At 45.8% G+C, this 17,893-nt stretch overlaps 7 protein-coding genes across 8 annotated transcripts; 3 read left to right on the top strand and 4 right to left on the bottom strand.

Moving 5' to 3' along the window:
* Positions 1 to 7: 7 nt before the first annotated feature.
* On the bottom strand, positions 8 to 873 carry LOC4334403 (uncharacterized). Its single transcript, XM_015775567.3, has one exon. It carries the CDS (start codon positions 865 to 867, stop codon positions 235 to 237), a length of 633 nt encoding a protein of 210 aa, XP_015631053.1. The 5' UTR covers positions 868 to 873; the 3' UTR covers positions 8 to 234.
* Positions 874 to 1,728: 855 nt separating this feature from the next.
* LOC4334402 (uncharacterized) lies at positions 1,729 to 2,520 on the bottom strand. The gene has a single exon (XM_015775570.3). It carries the CDS (start codon positions 2,488 to 2,490, stop codon positions 1,909 to 1,911), a length of 582 nt encoding a protein of 193 aa, XP_015631056.1. The 5' UTR covers positions 2,491 to 2,520; the 3' UTR covers positions 1,729 to 1,908.
* Positions 2,521 to 4,478: 1,958 nt separating this feature from the next.
* LOC107277676 (uncharacterized) lies at positions 4,479 to 6,822 on the top strand. Its single transcript, XM_015775562.3, has 2 exons — positions 4,479 to 6,065; positions 6,446 to 6,822. The coding sequence occupies exon 1, from the start codon at positions 4,584 to 4,586 to the stop codon at positions 6,063 to 6,065; it is 1,482 nt and encodes a 493-aa protein (XP_015631048.1). The 5' UTR covers positions 4,479 to 4,583; the 3' UTR covers positions 6,446 to 6,822.
* Positions 6,823 to 8,004: 1,182 nt separating this feature from the next.
* Positions 8,005 to 9,236, bottom strand: LOC4334401 (non-specific lipid transfer protein GPI-anchored 26). Of its 2 annotated transcripts, none has more exons than XM_015775569.3 (2): positions 8,776 to 9,236; positions 8,005 to 8,350 (listed from the first exon to the last, which is right to left on the bottom strand). In XM_015775569.3, the coding sequence occupies exons 1-2, from the start codon at positions 9,182 to 9,184 to the stop codon at positions 8,160 to 8,162; spliced, it is 600 nt and encodes a 199-aa protein (XP_015631055.1). In that variant the 5' UTR covers positions 9,185 to 9,236; the 3' UTR covers positions 8,005 to 8,159. The 2 variants fall into 2 exon arrangements, with proteins under 2 accessions (XP_015631055.1, XP_015631054.1); XM_015775568.3 differs by having other exon boundaries at positions 8,005 to 8,353; positions 8,776 to 9,229.
* A 442-nt stretch (positions 9,237 to 9,678) lies between these two features.
* LOC4334400 (non-specific lipid transfer protein GPI-anchored 20) lies at positions 9,679 to 11,284 on the top strand. The gene is made up of 4 exons (XM_015774418.3): positions 9,679 to 10,156; positions 10,662 to 10,688; positions 10,793 to 10,828; positions 10,912 to 11,284. The coding sequence occupies exons 1-4, from the start codon at positions 9,808 to 9,810 to the stop codon at positions 11,097 to 11,099; spliced, it is 600 nt and encodes a 199-aa protein (XP_015629904.1). The 5' UTR covers positions 9,679 to 9,807; the 3' UTR covers positions 11,100 to 11,284.
* Positions 11,285 to 13,075: 1,791 nt separating this feature from the next.
* LOC4334399 (non-specific lipid transfer protein GPI-anchored 5) lies at positions 13,076 to 14,190 on the top strand. The gene is made up of 2 exons (XM_015772852.3): positions 13,076 to 13,672; positions 13,775 to 14,190. The coding sequence occupies exons 1-2, from the start codon at positions 13,336 to 13,338 to the stop codon at positions 13,969 to 13,971; spliced, it is 534 nt and encodes a 177-aa protein (XP_015628338.1). The 5' UTR covers positions 13,076 to 13,335; the 3' UTR covers positions 13,972 to 14,190.
* A 46-nt stretch (positions 14,191 to 14,236) lies between these two features.
* On the bottom strand, positions 14,237 to 17,151 carry LOC4334398 (cupincin-like). Its single transcript, NM_001402303.1, has 4 exons — positions 16,575 to 17,151; positions 15,574 to 15,654; positions 15,204 to 15,479; positions 14,237 to 15,102 (listed from the first exon to the last, which is right to left on the bottom strand). The coding sequence occupies exons 1-4, from the start codon at positions 17,115 to 17,117 to the stop codon at positions 14,590 to 14,592; spliced, it is 1,413 nt and encodes a 470-aa protein (NP_001389232.1). The 5' UTR covers positions 17,118 to 17,151; the 3' UTR covers positions 14,237 to 14,589.
* Between the last annotated feature and the right edge of the window lie 742 nt (positions 17,152 to 17,893).

The raw sequence follows: 17,893 nt of genomic DNA, 5'->3' as shown, positions 1-17,893 counted from the left end.
ATCATCATGATTGTTCAACCACATATGCAGTCATATCATTGATGTTTTTTTAATAATGAAAATGGTTTAAATTCTTGATTCTGTCACAACCACACAGCCAACAAGTTTTTAAAGTATGCATCACGAAACATGTTTGTACAAAGCCGGAAAAAGAAAAGAACGAAAGATTTGGTACACAGATCGTACAAAGATTATTAGTATTTGCGTTGCCAGTTTGCGACTTCTGCGTGATTATTACTCGGCGAGTTGATCGGAGGAGACGAAGCTGTACATGACCAAGTCCCTGACGCGGCCCTTGTGCCAGTAGTGTCGCCGGAGCACGCCCTCCCGCCGGAATCCGGCCTTCTCCACCACGCGCTGCGACGCCCGGTTGTCCACGTCGACGAGCGCCTCCACGCGCGCCAGCCCGGACACCTCGCCGCCGAGCACCGCGGCGACGGCGCGCCTCACCGCCGCCGTCGCCACGCCCTTGCCCCAGTGCGCGCGCGCCACCACGTACCCGAGCTCCCCGCGGCACGCGTCCGCCGTCGGCGCCAGCGACACCGCGCCGACGGGGCGGCCGTCGCCGTCGCCGGCGCCAGCGCCGGTGGCGAGGCAGATGGCGCGGAACCACGGGTGCGGGAGCACGGTGTCGCGGAGGTAGGCGAGCAGGGGCTCCGTCGACTGGTACGGCTCCCAGCGGCAGAAGGCGGCCACCGCCGGGTCCGACGCCCACGCCATCATGGCGTCCACGTCGGAGAGCTCGAACCGGCGGAGGGTCACCTCCATGGGTGCTCGCCGCCGCACCGCCGCCGGCGACGGTGCGATGGGTTGCTTCTCCACTACTCGGCCGGCGCTGCCTCTTCCTGATTTGATCGAATCCTTCATGAACTTGAACACATGGGTATCCTCAGGGTATTAAATACTCCTCTAAAATCTTGTTATTTAGGAGTATTAAACGTAAATTACTGATAAAACATATTCCATAATACCTAGGCTATTTTACGAGACGAATCTAATGAGGTATATTAATTCATAGTTAGCTGATGAATACTGTAGCATCACTGTAGCAAATCATAGATTAATATACCTCGTTATATTCATCTCGCAAAATAACCCAAGAGTTATAGCCCAGGGGTTATGTAATAGGTTTTATCAGTAATCTACGTTTAATACTTCTAGATAGCAAGATTGTGAAGGACTATTTAATAGCCCAGACAATCAAACTGGGCCATGGTCATGCCAAAATGTCACTTAGTTTATTGGGATTTTGCTCTGCCACGTATCGTAACATGATGTCGTCTAGGGGAATTCAAAAGATTTGGATCCAAAATCTTTTTCTTTTCTTTTTTCACCCAGTATTTTTCAAAGGTAAGCACAGACAAATGACAATGTCTAGTGTCCAAAATCATGTCGTGTTCTCGTCGTCTTATTGTTTTTGTCTGGATTCATCATTCTTGTCGTTTTTCTTGTCACTTCCATTCTACTACTATCTGGTCCTTAGCGAACATTGCAAATTGCAATATGCAGAGGTTGACTGAATAATTAGCACAAAAAACCCATTAACGACTTGATGATCTAGCAGAAAGTATGCTGTTTATAGCAAGTATAATAGCAAGCTACAAGCCAGCTATAAACATATTTTAAAGAGATAAAGGAAGAAAGAGGAGAGCTGTGGACTACATATCTATAGCTAGTTACATCACGGACTCTAAGACGTAACGTGTGTATGACAGGTGAAACAAGGTATTAATAGTATAGTAAACAACTATTGTATGAATTAGTTATTACATTGGCTATAAATGATTTGGGGCTAGTAGTTGACTATACTATTAAACTTGTTCTTATTGATCTGTAACAACAATCCACTCTCATAATTTGCACGCAATTTGAACGTGGTTAACTAATTACACGGATGATGCATCAGCATCAGCTGACGAGCGGATCAGTGGAGATGAAGCTGTAGATGACCATGTCCCTGACCTCCCCTTTGAGCACGCAGTAGCTGCGCAGCACGGCCTCCCGCCGGAACCCGGCCTTCTCCAGCACGCGCTGCGACGCCGCGTTCCGCACGTCGACGAGCGCCTCGACGCGCTCCAGCCCCTCCACCTCGCCGAACACCGCGGCGACGACGCGCTTCACGGCGGCCGTGGCCACGCCCTTGCCCCAGTGCGCGCGCGCCACCACGTACCCGAGCTCCGCGCGGCACGCGTCCGCCGTCGGGGACACGGACACCGCGCCGACGGGGCGGTCTTCGCCGCCGCCGTCGCCGTCGAAGGCGGCGGCGACGCAGATGGCGCGGAACCACGGGTGCGGGAGCACGGTGTCGCGGAGGTAGGCGAGCAGGGGCTCCGTCGACTCGTACGGCTCCCAGCGGCAGACGGCGGCGACCTGGGGGTCCGACGCCCAGACCATCATGGCGTCGACGTCGGCGAGGTCGAACCGACGGAGGCTGACCTCCACGGCGCCCCTCGCCGCGGCGGCGTGCGGTGGTTCTTGGCTCCTGTCCATCTGTGAGCCGGTTGCAAACTTGCAATTTGCAACGACGCAGCTGGTGGCCTGCGTTTTATGTAGGCGTATCACCAGCTTACTTTATTTGACTTTGACTTGATTAATTTGTGATTTCAGATTCTTGAACGCCAAGTTTCATGTAAATTAGGTTGTAAATTAATTGCAAATATGGATGTGATCAGGTGAAGGTGATGCAGCTCTCGAATCTCGACGATGAAAGGAGGGAGGGAGGAAGGAGCTGAGTTCAGCTACAGGCAAGTCAACAATCAATCTGACTATGACATCTTAATTGCAACAAGGATGTGTTTAGTTCGCATTTTTTTTTGTCACATCATATGTGTGATGATATTGGAAGTGGTTTTCGGACACGAATGAAAAAATTAATTTCATAACTCACCTGGAAACCGCGAGATGAATTTTTTAGCCTAATTAACCCGTCATTAGCACATGTGGGGGTTAATGCAGCACTTATGCCTAATCATGAACTAACTAGACTCAAAAGATTCGTCTCACGATTTTCATGCAAATTGTGCAATTAGTTTTTGTTTTTATCTATATTTAATATTCTATATATGTGTTCAAAGATTCGATGTGACTTTTTTAGGAAAAAAAATTGAGAACTAAACCATACCTAAGAATCAAAGGAATGTACTCCATCAAGCAGCGAATTTGGTCGCAGCGCTTGCACTTGAGTTGTGCGTGCCACTTATAACGACGACAACTCACGGTAGTGCTCCTCGGAGAAGTGAGTTGCAAAATACTCGCTCCGTCCCTATATATTTAATACCGTTAAATTTTTTAAATATATTTGACTGTTCATCTTATTAAAATTTTTTATGAAATATGTAAAACTATATGTATACATAAAAGTATATTTAACAATGAATTAAATGATAGGAAAAGAATTAATAATTACTTAAATTTTTTAAATAAGACGATCAAACATGTTAAAAAAAGTTATTGACGTTAAATATTTAAAGACGGAGGGAGTATATCATTTCGTCTTGCTAGACATTACCTTGTTATAACAAAATGAATATCTTACATATCCCCCTCTGGCATCAAATATTTAGGGACGGAGGGAGTATATCATTTGGTCTTGCTAAACATTACCTTGTTATAACAAAATGAATATCTTAGGCTCCCATTGGATGGCCCAATAAGCCAAAGAATAAGCCAAATTTTGAATTTTTAAACTTAATTTTAAGATTGATTTTAAGATATTTTCAACGTAGTTTTTTTTAGCATTAGCTTTTAAGTTAAAAAAACACATGTATAAAAGTTTTATCTATAAATTTATTTTTATTTCCTAATAAACCGTTTTGGCTTATTTGAAAAAAAGCCAACCGATGGCCTATCCCCCTCTGTCGTCAGCCGCCTTTGCTGGAACTGGTACTTCCACACAACGAGCGTCGATGCCTTGTCCACACACGCAGCAGGGAGTTGACATGGGCAGCGGACCACGTCCAGGAATCCCTCTAGGTGATCGCTAACATTTGTTACTCTCTCCGTTTTATACCGTTTTATAATGTAAAACTTTTTAGTATTGCTAATATTCATATATACATATATATATATATGTGTTAATGAGTCTAGACACACATATATATTTAGATTCATTAATATCTATATGAATGTGGACAATACTAGAAAGACTTACATTATAAAACGGAGGAAGTACTTGAGTTAATTTATGATCTCCATCGATCCAACGGCTCACCCTCCACGCTGCTCGGATGAATCTCGTGTCATTTACATCTTCGGGGAAAGTAATTTCATCCCTGAAGGGGATCAATATCCACTTGTTTTGTGTATACCACTTAAATAGTCATCAAAAAATTTAAAAAAAATTTGGCAACATATATTGATATGAAATATATCACTCCACAAACATGCAAGTCTAAATTCAACTTCTATAAGTTGTAACAAAAATAACAAATATAGTTGTGAATGTACGATAACTATTTTCAGTTTAATTTATTATTTTTGTTACAACTTGTAAAAGTTGAATTAAGTCATGCATGTTTGTAGAGTGATATATTTTATATTAATTTATGTTGTCAATTTTTTTTTATTTTTTTATAACTATTTAGATGATATGCAAACAACGAGGGATGAAAATCCACATCAGGTCTTCGTCTCGTCTCAACTCGGTTCATCTCAAAAACCAACTCGGATTCGGCGGAAATCGCCAGCCAAACAAATACTCAAATCCAATCCCCTCAGATCGATCCTCACCTTGGCGATGGCGATGGCTTTGCCGGAGTGGATCGTGTTGGATCGATGCGTCCACCCGTTCGAAGAGGGAGGGGGAGGAGTCGGAGTGGGAGGAGGTAGAATGCACGGCGTGGAGGGCGTCCGGGTGCGGGGACGGCGACGGCGACGCGGCGGCGGAGGCGCTGGCGAGGGGGCTGACGCTGCTGGTGCGCCTCGCCGACCCTCCGGCCGTCTCCGCCCTGGCCATCCGGCCGGCCGACGGCGTCTTCCTCAACGCCGCCTCCGTCGACGTCGCCGACGGCAACCTGGTCATCCTCAGCGCCGCCTTCTACGGCTTCCCCCGGAGATACTATCTCATCTACGATGTCGCCGAGGCGTCTCTCGCCATCACCCCGCATCTGCCCAGGTTCTGCAAGCCGTCCTTCACGTTGAAACCTCTCCCCGTGCGTCGTCGTCGTCGTCCTAGGGTTGGAGAGGCCGTCGTCGTCGACGATGGCGACGATCATCGCAACTACGTGCTAGTACTCGTGGCAATCAACTTCAACAAGGATGATATTATCTGCCTTTGGCCTCCTGATCCGTCGTGGTCTTCGTCGTCGTCGCTGCCATGGCAGAGGAAGGAGACACGATTCCCCGTCGAGATGAATCGGCCCTGGGAACAGTATGGGTTCAGTGCCGATTCCGTTTTCACCTTGAATGGAATAGCTTATTGGGTAGATCTAGCACTGGGGGTACTGTACTGCAAGACCAGTGACCTACTACTATCCGATCGTGATGTCGTCGTTGAGTTCAGCTTCATCGATCTGCCTCCTGGTTATCGTGCTGACCGTAACCTCTTCCGCCCGAAGATGTTTCGGACACTTGGCTACGTTGGTGGCTCCATCAAGTTCGTCTCCGTTGATGGATACCACAAGAGGGAGGAGACCTACTTCAACACAGAGGATGAGGAGGAAGAGGAGGACGGCGACGACTGCATCATCGAACCGGTTGCAGCTGCAGAACGCAAGATAACAATGTGGAGTCTGATACCTGGTGGCAACCTTGGATGGAAAAAAGATGCAGAATTCAGCGTAGGTGATCTGTGGATGTGGGAGGAGTTTCAGAGTATAGGATTGCCGCGGCAGCAGCCTATCAATCCTATACTGGATCCTCAAGAAGATGGTATGCTCCTATTACTGATCGGTGACTACTACAACGACGAAAATGATGTCCTAAGATGCAGGGACCAGCATATGATCACGGTTGACATGAAAAACCAATCGATCGTGTGCTCCACCCTCCTGCCGTGTTGGCTACATTTAATGGTTCCTGACCTTGTGTCGTCAGATCTTCCGCAGTATCTCAAGAGTTTGAGATAGGTACGATATCTTCCTCACCTTGTGTTTAGTTCACTCTAAAATTGGAAGTTTTGTTGAAATTGAAACGATGTGACGGAAAAGTTGGAAGTTTGTGTATGTAGGAAAATTTTGATGTGATGGAAAAGTTAGAAGTTTGAAGAAAAAGTTTGGAACTAAACTCGGCCCTAGTGTTGTATTTTTGTTGAAAATGTAATGAAATGTCTACCGTGTGTGGCTGTTGGTTGGGTACCCGTGCTTTCTTTTTAAGAGTGATTAATTATTTATATTAGCTTGGCAAGCTAAGTTTAACAATTATGCTATGTCGAAGTTGTTTCCAGTTTTTTTTAGGGAATATGCTACAAGCGTATCTTTGTATTAAGAGGAATAAAAGCTATTTACAGGGTAAAAACAAGATTAAAAGGGACAGGATACTGGAAAGTAACAAGACTTGGACGATAATCTCACAGTCTAATTGAACGACCTAGGGAACCCAAGGATAGAGACCAAGCGCTGGGACTACCGCCCTTGCCAGACGCCACAACTCGGCCTCCGCAGCCATAGCTCTTGCAATTTCCGTCCAGGGCCGCTGTTGAAGGTTGAACACTCGGTTGTTCCTATCTTTCCAGATCATCCAAGCTACCAATGTCGCAAGGGTGTCGAAACCCCATTTGGCTATTCCTCTCTCTGTTTCCAATTTTTTTATAGTGTACTTGAGTCATTTAATTGATTTCATCTACCTTTTACACTGTCATCACTCATGCTTACAATTGTTCCTTGCACAAAAACTTCCATGGTATGCGGCGCACTACTGGGGACAAACAACTGTGAGGATGGGAGGGGAAAGACAGTCACACATGCCCAAGAAGTGATGAGCTTTAGACCCACCCTAAACATCTTTGGTTATTCTTGTTTAGACAGATTCTCTTGGAGATGTTTTTCCCTAGTACTCCCTCCGTTCCAAAATATAAGCATTTTTAGCATAGTGACAAGTCAAATATTTTTAACGTTGACCATTGATAGAAAAAAAAAAGATCAATTATGTAAAATTGATGTTCCTAAATTTATCATTAAACAAATTATCATAATATGCAAACTTTTTATTTAAAAAAATCTCATTTTTATAGATATCGAAACCGTGTCAGGGGTCCAAAAATACTTATATTTTGAGACGGAGGGAGTATAATTTATATTTTTAGACAAGTTATTACTAACAAGAGAGATGAGTTAGGAAAGTAGAGATAAGAACCCAGCCTAAGTATTCCAGTCATGTAGCATCAATATGCTGGTGCCCCAATCTTCATGACTATCCTCGCCGCACCAGATGCTGGTGTCCTAGCAAGCTGCCAGATTTTATACAAACATTGTTAATTTATTTTCAAATTAGAGGTAGACATTTTTTTCTTAATTTAGGGTTAATGGATCTATGTCAATATAATATTACAATTCGTACATTTATAACGACGCCATTATAATTTTCTAGCAATTTAGAAATATGACATTACTTATACTTTTTTTTAAAGAAATACTTATACCACTTCAGTGCATTGATAAAAAAGTTTGGAACATTTTATCCTCCCTTCCCATCATGTCCAATGAATCCTGGAGCTCCTCCACCCTCGGCCTCTACCCTGCCTCCAGGCGCTCCTTCGCCCACCTACCAAGGAAGATGAAACATGTGCAAAACACATTTTCTTTGTTTCGTTAGGTGGGGATTATTTAGTCTATTATTTTATTTGGTTGGTAGACGTAGGAGTTTTAAAAGGGATTGGGAAGGGGAGTTTAAGAAACAAACTCCCACATTTTCAATGCTTTAGTAGGGGTAGATAATTGGAAGAGAATTTCCCTTGTAATTGTACGGAATAAATCTCTACCGTAGTACCGTACATCATCACTTAAAATTTAATTTTCGTCCAAACTCCCCGTAATTCTCATCTCTACTGCCAAATAAGTAAACAAGGGATGATGAGTAAATATGAAACTCCCACGACCAATCCATCCATCAACTTGACGTGATCGTGCGTGCGTGACTTTGGAGAGATCACAATTTTCCGCACATATGCTGCTCATCGTTTGAAAAAGGTAAAACGAACAATATGACTTATTGTACTGAAGAACTCAAAAGTGATCAAGAAACACAACAATCGCTGCGACGAGGATGACCAATATCACCCGAGATCTGTTAACGCTTCCGTCAGAGTATTGAGTAGTGGATGCTGGAGTGGTCTTCGATCCAGGAGTCCCTGCTGGCGTCGCCGGAGTACCGCCGGATGTCGTCGGGTTCGCCGGAGATGACACCGGAACTCCCGCTGCTGTGTAGAGCAAACAACAATCTTTACTCGATCCCACTAATTTTGTCAAACTAAGGTGTTGTTTGGATCTAGGGACTAAATTTTAGTCCCTGTCACATCAGATGTTTGAATACTAATTTAGAGTATTAAATATAGACTACTTAAAAAACTAATTGCATAAATGAGTGCTAATTCGCGAGACAAATTTTTTAAGCCTAATTAATATCCATAATTAAACATATTTACTGTAGCATCACCTAGACTAATCATGGATTAATTAGGCTCAATAGATTCATCTCGCGAATTAGTCAAAGGTCATGAAATGTGTTTTGTTATTAATTTATATTTAATACTTCTAATTAATGTTCCAACATCCGATACAACAGGGACTAAAATTTAGTCAGTGTCCAAACAGGGCCTAAAGATAAGGCACACAAACTTACCGTTGCACTGGCTGGCAGGTGGGGCCTGGACGCTGCAGGCGCCGGGGAGCAGCGCCGCGCGTGCGGTGTCCACGGCGACGCCGAGCGACGCCGCCGTGCCGCCGAGCACCATGCAGAGGCACCGCGGGCTCGACCTCAGCACGCCGGACAGCGCCGAGCAGCACGCCGCCGCCGGCGCCGTCGCGTTCCCCGACATGTACCCCATGCAGGGCGACAGGCTGACGAGCTCCGGCATACACCCCGACCCGCCGCCGTCCGTCGAAGCAACAGGCGGCGCCTGCGCCGCCGCCGCCGCGCACCGCCACGCCAGGAGCGCGGTCACCACGGCCACGCCGATGCCGAGCACGGCGCCATTGCTGCCACGACCTGCTCCCATCGAGACGATGGCGTTCACGCGTGCACAGATCATAAAAAGTTTTCTTGATTTATAGAAGCGATTTTGTCCGTGATAGACACAGATCAAACACTTTAACAAATGTTGGCTCCATCGATGATTAGTCGCGTGACGCCACCGAAGCGGCAGCTGCAAGTTAGGTAGCGCCGGTGAGCTCACTTTTTTTTTCTTTAGAGAAGGGTATTTTTTACCCGGCCTCTATATCCAACCAGATATATACGGCCATTGAAATAGGGAACTTAGCCCCGCAAACAATCCAATCTAAAATTTGCTCCATAGGAGATTTGAATTCAGGACCTTAAGATACTACTCAGATCACTGTACGGTAAGCTCACTTTGTGTTTGTGATTTTGTTTGGTCAACTTCTCGCCAACCTCTTGCACGTAAAGGTTTCAAACTTTTTGGTTCTTTTTTGGTCACTGACCCTCTCCTACCTGACCTGAGAACACAATCATTTGAGTCAATCTCTACAAGTAATAATTTTCATCATCATTAGCTCGCTTCGTTTAACCAACATAACCAAATCTTTATATACTTAATTAATACCCCATGAAACATCCTTGATTCTCCAACGAGAGTATATATTCTTCCGCTGTAAATTGTTTGTCAAGCACAAGTTCAGAAGGCATATACGGCGAATGGGACGTGTCAGGATGGCGAGTGCGGCGGCGGCGGCGGCGGCGCTGGTGGTGGTGGTGCTCGCCGTGGTGGTGTCGCCGGCGAGCGGGCAGGTGGCGACGTCGTGCACGGCGTCGCTGATAACGACGTTCACGCCGTGCCTCAACTTCGTGACGGGGAGCACCAACGGCGGCGGGTCGCCGACGCAGCAGTGCTGCGGGTCGCTGGCGGAGATGGTGCGCAGCAGCGCCGACTGCGCCTGCCTCATCCTCACCGGCAACGTGCCCTTCAGCCTCCCCATCAACCGCAACCTCGCCATCTCCCTCACCAAGCTCTGCAACTCCATGTCCGTCCCACTGCAGTGCAGAGGTTAGCCTGTTTTTTTTTTAAAAAAAATAAACATATCCCATCATTTTCATTTCATAAGTCGCTTTAATTTTTTTTCTTAGTTAAACTTCTAGGTTTAATGAAATATATATATATATATATATATATATATATATATATATATATATATATATATATATATATATATATATTAACATCTACAATGCTAAATTAGTTATATCAAATACTACCTCCATATTTGTATGTATGACGCTGGTTAGTTAAATTTTGAACTAGCCAGCGTCATATAAAATAACTAAGAGGGAGTGTAACATTGAATTTATTTTGATACTAATATGTTTGTTTTGTGTTGGAAATGTTACTATGTTTTTCTATAAACTTAATAAAACTTAAAGAAGTTTGACGAAAAAAAGTTAAAAAAACGAATTGTATTATAATATGAAAAGGAGTAATTTTTACTGCACCTTTCTTTATTAACTGAAGATCAGACACTGACAACTCTATGTTGCATTTTGGTAATTTGCAGATACTGCAAGCCAAATCCCACCTCCAGGTAATTTAATTTCTCTTGCTTAACCAGACATTCTTCAGATCAGAACTTACTGAAGATGACTCCGAAGAACAATGAACAATTAACTCAAAATCGTTATGTTGCAGGACCTGTTGCATTTGCTCCGGCACTGCCTCCTTTGCGTAACGATCTTGCCCTTTCATATACCGTTGCAAAGTTGTAAAATTTCCTGCATGAATTTAAATCATTTCACTGAATTTTGCAGCACCATCGCCGCCGGAAACGTCAGTGCAGCCGAATTCGGCCGTTGATCCCACGGCGATGTCGCCGTCGCCGCCGATCATCCAGGGGCAGAGGCCACTGTTGCTGCCAAGCTCCGCGTGGAGGAGAGCTCATGTGTCCATGGCGTCTGTATCAGTAGTGCTACTGATAGCTGCATCCGTTTTGGCTTGATTAGGATGAATTGAACTGGGATTGTTTTAGCACAGGAATTTGAGGCGTGTTCAGTGTATTGCACATATTTATTTAGCCTTTGGAATTGCACAGGATTCTTGTAAGAAAATTTTGAGGGCTTTGAGTTGATTGTGTAATATAATCATTCCTTGTGGATTAAAAAAATGTTGGTATAAATTTGTCTATGATTTGGGGCCTGTTCACTTTGATGCCAAAAAAAACCCTACCAAAATTTGGCATTACCAAAATTTTGGTAACTATGCCAAAATTTTGGCAACTTACCAAAATTTTGGCATAATTTCTTATATAGTTACTAAAATTTGGTAGCAAATTAAATGTAGCTATTTTTTTAGCAACTTTATCAAAATTTGGTAAGGTTAAAAATGACATCAAAGTGAACAGGCCCTTGGTCTATTGAGAGGCCCATCCTTTACCACGTGAGAAATGCGCAACCGCAGAGGGCCTCTGAAAGGTGTATGTTTTAATCTACGCCAACGCATTTTAAATAGGATCTCCTCACTCTTGTTAAAAAAAAAAGGATCTCCTCACTCCATCTTTTAAAATTTCACTCTTTTTCCTCCATTTATTTGGCTGGAATGGGATTTTTTTTCTCGGCTTCGACAAGTGCTCAATAATAATCATGGTTACTTCGAAGAACTGTACTTCATGATCACTATGTGAACACGCGTTTCAAACAATAAGGGTTCTATTTTTTTTCACTTAATTAGTAAGAAAAAATAAATTAGTGTAGCAATTATTTTTCTACTTAGCCATCGTCACTACTTAACTAGATGGGTGAGGTTCTTTGACTTAGCTTTAGTTATTGCCACTACATATCAGACCTTATTTTATATTCAGCTTCAGTACAAGACCCTCAGATTCAAAGGGACGGTTCTGTCTACTAAGGGCAAGTACTATAATGCTTCATATGTTGCCCCTAAATATGCCACATTGGATTGAGTGATGAGGTGGAGGAGAGAAGTGAGAAGAGAGATGGTGAACCACCCCTAAATGAAGAGGCAACCTCCACACAAATTTCAAGATGGGTGTGAGAGTATAAGAGACATTGGTATTTGTGTACTAGAGGAGACATATTGTATAGGTTGCCTCTTAATTTATGAGTGAATGATGTGGATAAATTTAGATGTGGTAGTCACATCTACCATCACACTTGCCCTAATACTTAATTTCGAGTTAAAAGTTGCATACGTTTTGTATAGCACAGTTGAAACATGAACTGAATTTTACAGCACTATAATCTCCAGCGGTGGAGCTGAAGAAACGAGAACAGGTGAAAGGTGAAGCCAAAACTCTCTCATTGTCACAAGCTTTTCACTTATCCAACGAAGTTAGCAACTAAATAAGAAATAACAAGAAGAAATTGGCACGAATATATGACGAATGGTATCAGGGTGGTTGAACAAGAACAAAGGCCACATAGACGTCAGTCGTTAGCAGCCTAGCTATCATGGCGCAAACAAGCCCAAAATTTAGTAGGACGTCACTTCTCACTACCTGGCAAACTCCCAATGACCAAGTGACGAGAGCAAACGCAAATCCAAATCCAAATTAAAAAGCACACAATAAATTCACTGCAAACATTGCATCCATTTCTACTTCGATATACTAAGAGCTTCCAAAATCACCGTTGCCAGTTGAAAACTTGAAATACTACTGTCATTTAGCTGCAAGGTAGTCAAAGCTAGTACAAGATGCGAAATGTCGTCAGATTCAGAGATTTTATCTTCAGGAAATGATCCTCTGAAAGGGGAAAAAATTGCTCCTTTTACAAGATGTTGGTATCATGTCAATTGTCAGTATGACAAAAGCTAATTCCTAACCAAAACAAAGCAACACATGGGTAACCAACAAAACCATACTGCGACACTCCACACCGTTGTGAGATTTATCTAACACGCCACACTGATTTGGTTCAATTCTGAACACCAAACATATTATTCTGCATCACATTTCTCTGAAGTAGTAACGAGTCCACACACAACTACTGCGAAAAATTCAGCAGAAAAAGGGATTTGGTTCCTGACAGAGTAGGAGCCAGCAGCTCACCAACATAACCAACTCATCATCAACCTTTCCCTGCAAATCTCCCCTATATAAATCACACTTACACAGGTGCAAAGAACACAAACACACAAGCTAAGCAATCTGAATTAGCAAAGCATCCAGTTCTGACACTAATTTTCAAGAAGCTTCTTGTGGTTGCAAAGGTTCAGAAATGGCGGCAGCAGGAGTGAGCGGGTTGGCGGTGGGGTGCCTCGTGGCCGCCACGGCGGCGCTGCTCGTCGCCGGCGCGTCCGCGCAGACGGGGTGCACGGCGGCGCTGATCAACCTGTACCCGTGCCTCAACTACATCAGCGGCAACGAGACGTCGCCGACGAGGACCTGCTGCTCGCAGCTCGCCACCGTGGTGCAGTCCCAGCCGCAGTGCCTGTGCGCGGCGATCAGCGGCGACTCGTCGTCGTCGATCGGCGGCGTCACCATCGACAAGACCCGCGCCCTCGAGCTCCCCAAGGCCTGCAACGTGGTCACCCCGCCGGCGAGCCGGTGCAACTGTAAGTGCTCGACGAAACCACGCATCGCACTGCAATTTTAGTCGCCATTGATGCTTCTTGCAATGCTGAGAGAGAAGAGAACTCTGCTTTTTCTGCTTGCAGCTGCCGGCGGAAACACTCCGGGCGCTGCCACGACGACCTCGCCGGCAACGCAGACGCCGGGCGCCACCGGTGCAGGAACCGGCGTTGGATCGAAGACGACGCCGACGGCGCCGTACCTGATCAACGGCGGCGCGTCGCTCCGCGGCGCCACGGGCTTGGTGCTCGCGCTCGCGGCTGTCGCGGTGTACGCCGTGTGATGTGAGCGTCTGTCTGCTACTCTGAACTTCTGAAGCGCTGGCGATGCAGAACGTGCTTGATGTGTATTAATCACACTGTTTATTACTACTCACATTGGTTTAGCATCATTGAGCATTGGCAAGAGAGATTTGAGTTTTGTCATTCACATTTGTACTATTGATTGCTTTGTTGCAGTCACAATAAATAACATTACTATCCATGGTTTTGATTCTATCAAACGGTTGGTTTTGCATCTCTGAAGTTGGTGTCGAACCCGTTGCACAGTTTTGGTTCGCGATTATGTACGACTCCGCTTATGAGTAATTTAATTACAAATCAAACTTGCCCAAACGACGCAGGTTAATTAGTAGCAGAACGTACTCTGCATTAGTAATATAGCACTCCGTACTTGGGTTCATACAGTTCCATCGATACATACCTCAGCTAATACGCATACGTTAATACATAGATACGATATATACATAAAGCGTACGTCCCCTTGGCTACACGTACACGCAGTACGGTACCGTATTTTGTACTGTACACGACGCGTGGCCTACGTGTACCAACTTATTCCTCTCGATCACACAGCTGCTCGGCGTACGCGCGCCGGGTGCAGGGGACGTCGTCGCGTCGCGTTACATGTCGGAGACGCTGCCGCGGCCGTGCGGGCCGCGCAGCAAGATCTGCTCCGGCTGCGCGGCGAGCACGCGGTCCGCTTCCCTCGCCGCGGAGCCGCCGAACACGAGCTTCTTGGCCGGGTCGTCGAGCTGCCTCAGCGGGCTGTTCCTGCCGGCGAGGAACACCTTCTCGTCGTGGTTGGCGCCGACGAAGAAGCAGACGACGGCGAGGCTCTCGCCCTCGCTGGCGACGATCGTCGCCGGGTGCGACGCGGGGATCACGATCACCGACTCCTCCCGAACCTGCGCCCTCACCTTGTGGTACCTCCTCGCCTTCTCCCCGCGCTCGCCGTGCTCCTCCTCTCCCTGTTCCTCCTCCCTCCTCCTCCCGTGCTCGCGCTCGCGCTCCCGGCGCTCCGACGAGCCGCCGCCGGACACGTGTGGGCACGCCATCTCAAAGTAGCCGCTGCCCTGCAGGACGACGGCGAGCTTGGTGGCGCGGGTGTTGTAGTTCGGCGCAATCATCGAGCCCTGCCATGATTCATGCACATCGCAGTTCATGATTAGTATCTCGCGTGCATGATGTCAGAGAAGCCATGGCCGGAGCTTCGAAGGCTTAGTGTGCTTCTTACGCGGGTGATGTTGGCGAGGCCGATCTGCAGGTCGAGCTTCTTGAGGTGGCGGCACTCGTCGCCGGTGAGCTCGAACAGCTTGCCGTGGTTGTTGGAGAAGTACGGACTCTTGCCGGTGAGGCTGGACGGCTTGATTTCCCACTCAGAACCCGAGCCGCCGCCGCCGCCGCGGGAGCACGACTTGCTCAGCTCCCGTATCTGCTCCTCCGGCGCCGTCGTGATCTCGCCGCCCTCCCGCTGCCTCTCGAACACCTTCTCCAATTCTTCCCGGCGAGTCTAATCCAAACAAGAAATCCAAAAACACAAAATGAAAATCAATCAAGAATGTTCTAGAACGTCGTCCATGGTGATCAGCACGGACGTGACGTACGTTGAACGCCGCCTGCAGAACGTCGTCGCTAAACGCGCTGAAGAACGACTCCGGCCGGTCGCCGCCGACGGGGAAGTATTCCTGCGACCGAAACCACATCAGAATTACACACTTCTGCATGGGAATATTTTTTCATCCTTCGAAGGAATATGTCCTCATTTTTTTTACCTGTCATCACCTAAATAATCATAAAAAGTTGTTTTTTTACAAGATAGTTTAATTCAAATTCAACTTTTACAACTTATGAAAAAATAACAAATATAAGTAGTTAACTATTTTTAGTTTAATTGGCTCTTGTTTTCTTAGTAAGGCCGGGTTTAGTTTTCAATTTTTCTTTAAATTTCTAACTTTTCCATCACATCAAAACTTTTCTACACACGTAAACTTTCAACTTTTTTCTTTAAACTTCTAAAACTTTACTACACACATAAACTCATATAAACTTTTTTCTTCAAACTTCCAATTTTAGTGTGAAACTAAACACACCCTAACTTTAAACACACCCTAACTTTAGAGATCAAAATTTAGTGACATACTCTCTCTCTCTCTCTGTTATATTATAAGCCTTTTTGACTTGGGTCAAAATCAAATTATCTCAAATTTAACCAATTTTATAGACAAATATAGTAATATTTATATTATCAAATTAGTTTTATTAAATCAATAATTAAATATATTTTTATAATAAAATTATTTTAGGTCGAAAAAATTACTACTTTTTTCTATAAACTTAGTCTAACTTGAAATAGGTCTATAAACTTATAAAGTAAGTTAAACTTGAAATAGAAACAGTTTATAAACTTAGTTAAACTTGAAATAGAAACGACTTATAACCTGGAACATGAAACAGAGAAAGTAATATTTATATTAGTCCATGTTGTTAATTTTTTAATTATTATTTTAGTGTTATACTGTACAAGAAATGAGAGGAATCCATTTCCGTTCTGCCCTGCTTGCATCCATGGAACTTGGAATGAAAAAAAGAGGGGAAATCAATCAACCTCGAAGTGGCCGGGAGTGGAGACGGGGTTGAGCAGCATGACGACGCGGAACCACTTGGAGCTGTGTGTGTTGGCGGAGTAGACGATGGCGCCGGCGGGGATGACCATGGCGTCGCCCTCCCTCACGCAGAACGACTCCCTCCTCCCCTCACGCAGCAGCACGATCACGCCCTCGCCCTCCTTGACGTAGAACACCTCGTCGGCGTCGTAGTGGCTGGGCTGCAGGAACGCGCGCGGCGCCGCCTCCAGCACGGCGACGCGGTACCCCCCGACGGCGGCGCCCACCACCTGCTCGTCGGGGAACCTCTCCAGCACGCTGAACCGCCCGTGCCGCGTCCTCGTCCAGTGCCGGAAGCTCTCCTCCCCTAAGTGGTACGGCCTCCCGCCCTCGCCGCCGTGGCGCCGCCGTTCGTCCTCCTCCTCCCGCTCCCCTCTCCTGCTCCACCCAACGGCGTTCGACGCGAGGGAGAGGAAGCACAGGGAGATGAGCAGCGCCGCCAGCTGCGATCTCGCCATGGACGACGACGTCTTCTTCTTCGCCATGGTGTTCGATCGATCCTAGCGGTGGCGTTTGGGTGGAGGTGATGAGAGGAGTGATGGCTTATGTAGGGGAGTGCGACTGTGCGAGGGGGTGGCATTGCGGCCATGCGCGGTGCCAGGTGGAGGTTGGGGGTGCGTACGTGGCGAGCCGAAGCGGATGTGTTGGCGTGGCGCATGTGGAGCGCGGCGGTGCGTGTGCTGGGGGGCGGCGTGCGGCGTCGCGTAGTCGCGCTAGCTGTTTGGCACAATGGCGACAGGGCCGAGATGGATGGGAACAAATGCGGTTGCACCCTGGTGTGGGCCGTGTTTTCCTGGGTTGTTGCAAATTCCAATCCACTTCATGGGCGGGCCGATACGTGTGTTGGGCCATTTTCTCGGGCCCAATATTGGCTTCTAGTCGATTGCGTGGGCCTTTGGGACAGGTTGCTGGCTCGGTTGTCACTTTTTTTTTCCCAACTTACAGCTTGTTCACTTTGTTGCCATTTTAATAGTGCTAAATTTTGGCATTATTAATTTTTGATAGTTTTGATGTTTATTAAATTTTGATAGAGTTTTAAGAGAGGAAGCTTATAGAATTATCAAAATTTGGTAAGGTAGTAATGAATGAAATATGTTTAGTTTGTTGGCTTATCAAAATAATAGTAATGCCAGAATTTGATAATGTTGAAAGTGGCAATGTAGCAAATTACACATAAGAGAGAACAACATAGGCCTGTTTAGATTTCAACTTTTTTTTTAAACTTATAACTTTTCCGTCACATCGAACTTTCCAATACAAA

This window comes from Oryza sativa, chromosome 3 (genome assembly GCF_034140825.1).
Source record: "Oryza sativa Japonica Group chromosome 3, ASM3414082v1".
Classification (NCBI taxonomy): domain Eukaryota; kingdom Viridiplantae; phylum Streptophyta; class Magnoliopsida; order Poales; family Poaceae; genus Oryza; species Oryza sativa.
The sequence above is the reverse complement of the archived record's forward strand: the minus strand, read 5'-3'. Positions and strand labels throughout refer to the sequence as shown.

Excerpts from the sequence above, each read along its gene's own strand:
- LOC4334403 (XM_015775567.3), bottom strand. The coding sequence starts at position 867 with ATGAAGGATTCGATCAAATCAGGAAGAGGCAGCGCCGGCCGAGTAGTG.
- LOC4334402 (XM_015775570.3), bottom strand. The coding sequence starts at position 2,490 with ATGGACAGGAGCCAAGAACCACCGCACGCCGCCGCGGCGAGGGGCGCC.
- LOC107277676 (XM_015775562.3), top strand. The coding sequence starts at position 4,584 with ATGATATGCAAACAACGAGGGATGAAAATCCACATCAGGTCTTCGTCT.
- LOC4334401 (XM_015775568.3), bottom strand. The coding sequence starts at position 9,184 with ATGATCTGTGCACGCGTGAACGCCATCGTCTCGATGGGAGCAGGTCGT. Across the intron at positions 8,354-8,775 it reads ACCTGCCAGCCAGTGCAACG|CAGCGGGAGTTCCGGTGTCA; the intron begins GTAAGTTTGTGT and ends TGCTCTACACAG.
- LOC4334400 (XM_015774418.3), top strand. The coding sequence starts at position 9,808 with ATGGGACGTGTCAGGATGGCGAGTGCGGCGGCGGCGGCGGCGGCGCTG. Across the intron at positions 10,157-10,661 it reads CGTCCCACTGCAGTGCAGAG|ATACTGCAAGCCAAATCCCA; the intron begins GTTAGCCTGTTT and ends GGTAATTTGCAG. Across the intron at positions 10,689-10,792 it reads AAGCCAAATCCCACCTCCAG|GACCTGTTGCATTTGCTCCG; the intron begins GTAATTTAATTT and ends GTTATGTTGCAG.
- LOC4334399 (XM_015772852.3), top strand. The coding sequence starts at position 13,336 with ATGGCGGCAGCAGGAGTGAGCGGGTTGGCGGTGGGGTGCCTCGTGGCC. Across the intron at positions 13,673-13,774 it reads GCCGGCGAGCCGGTGCAACT|CTGCCGGCGGAAACACTCCG; the intron begins GTAAGTGCTCGA and ends TTCTGCTTGCAG.
- LOC4334398 (NM_001402303.1), bottom strand. The coding sequence starts at position 17,117 with ATGGCGAAGAAGAAGACGTCGTCGTCCATGGCGAGATCGCAGCTGGCG. Across the intron at positions 15,655-16,574 it reads CCACTCCCGGCCACTTCGAG|GAATACTTCCCCGTCGGCGG; the intron begins GTTGATTGATTT and ends TTTCGGTCGCAG. Across the intron at positions 15,480-15,573 it reads TTCTGCAGGCGGCGTTCAAC|ACTCGCCGGGAAGAATTGGA; the intron begins GTACGTCACGTC and ends TGTTTGGATTAG.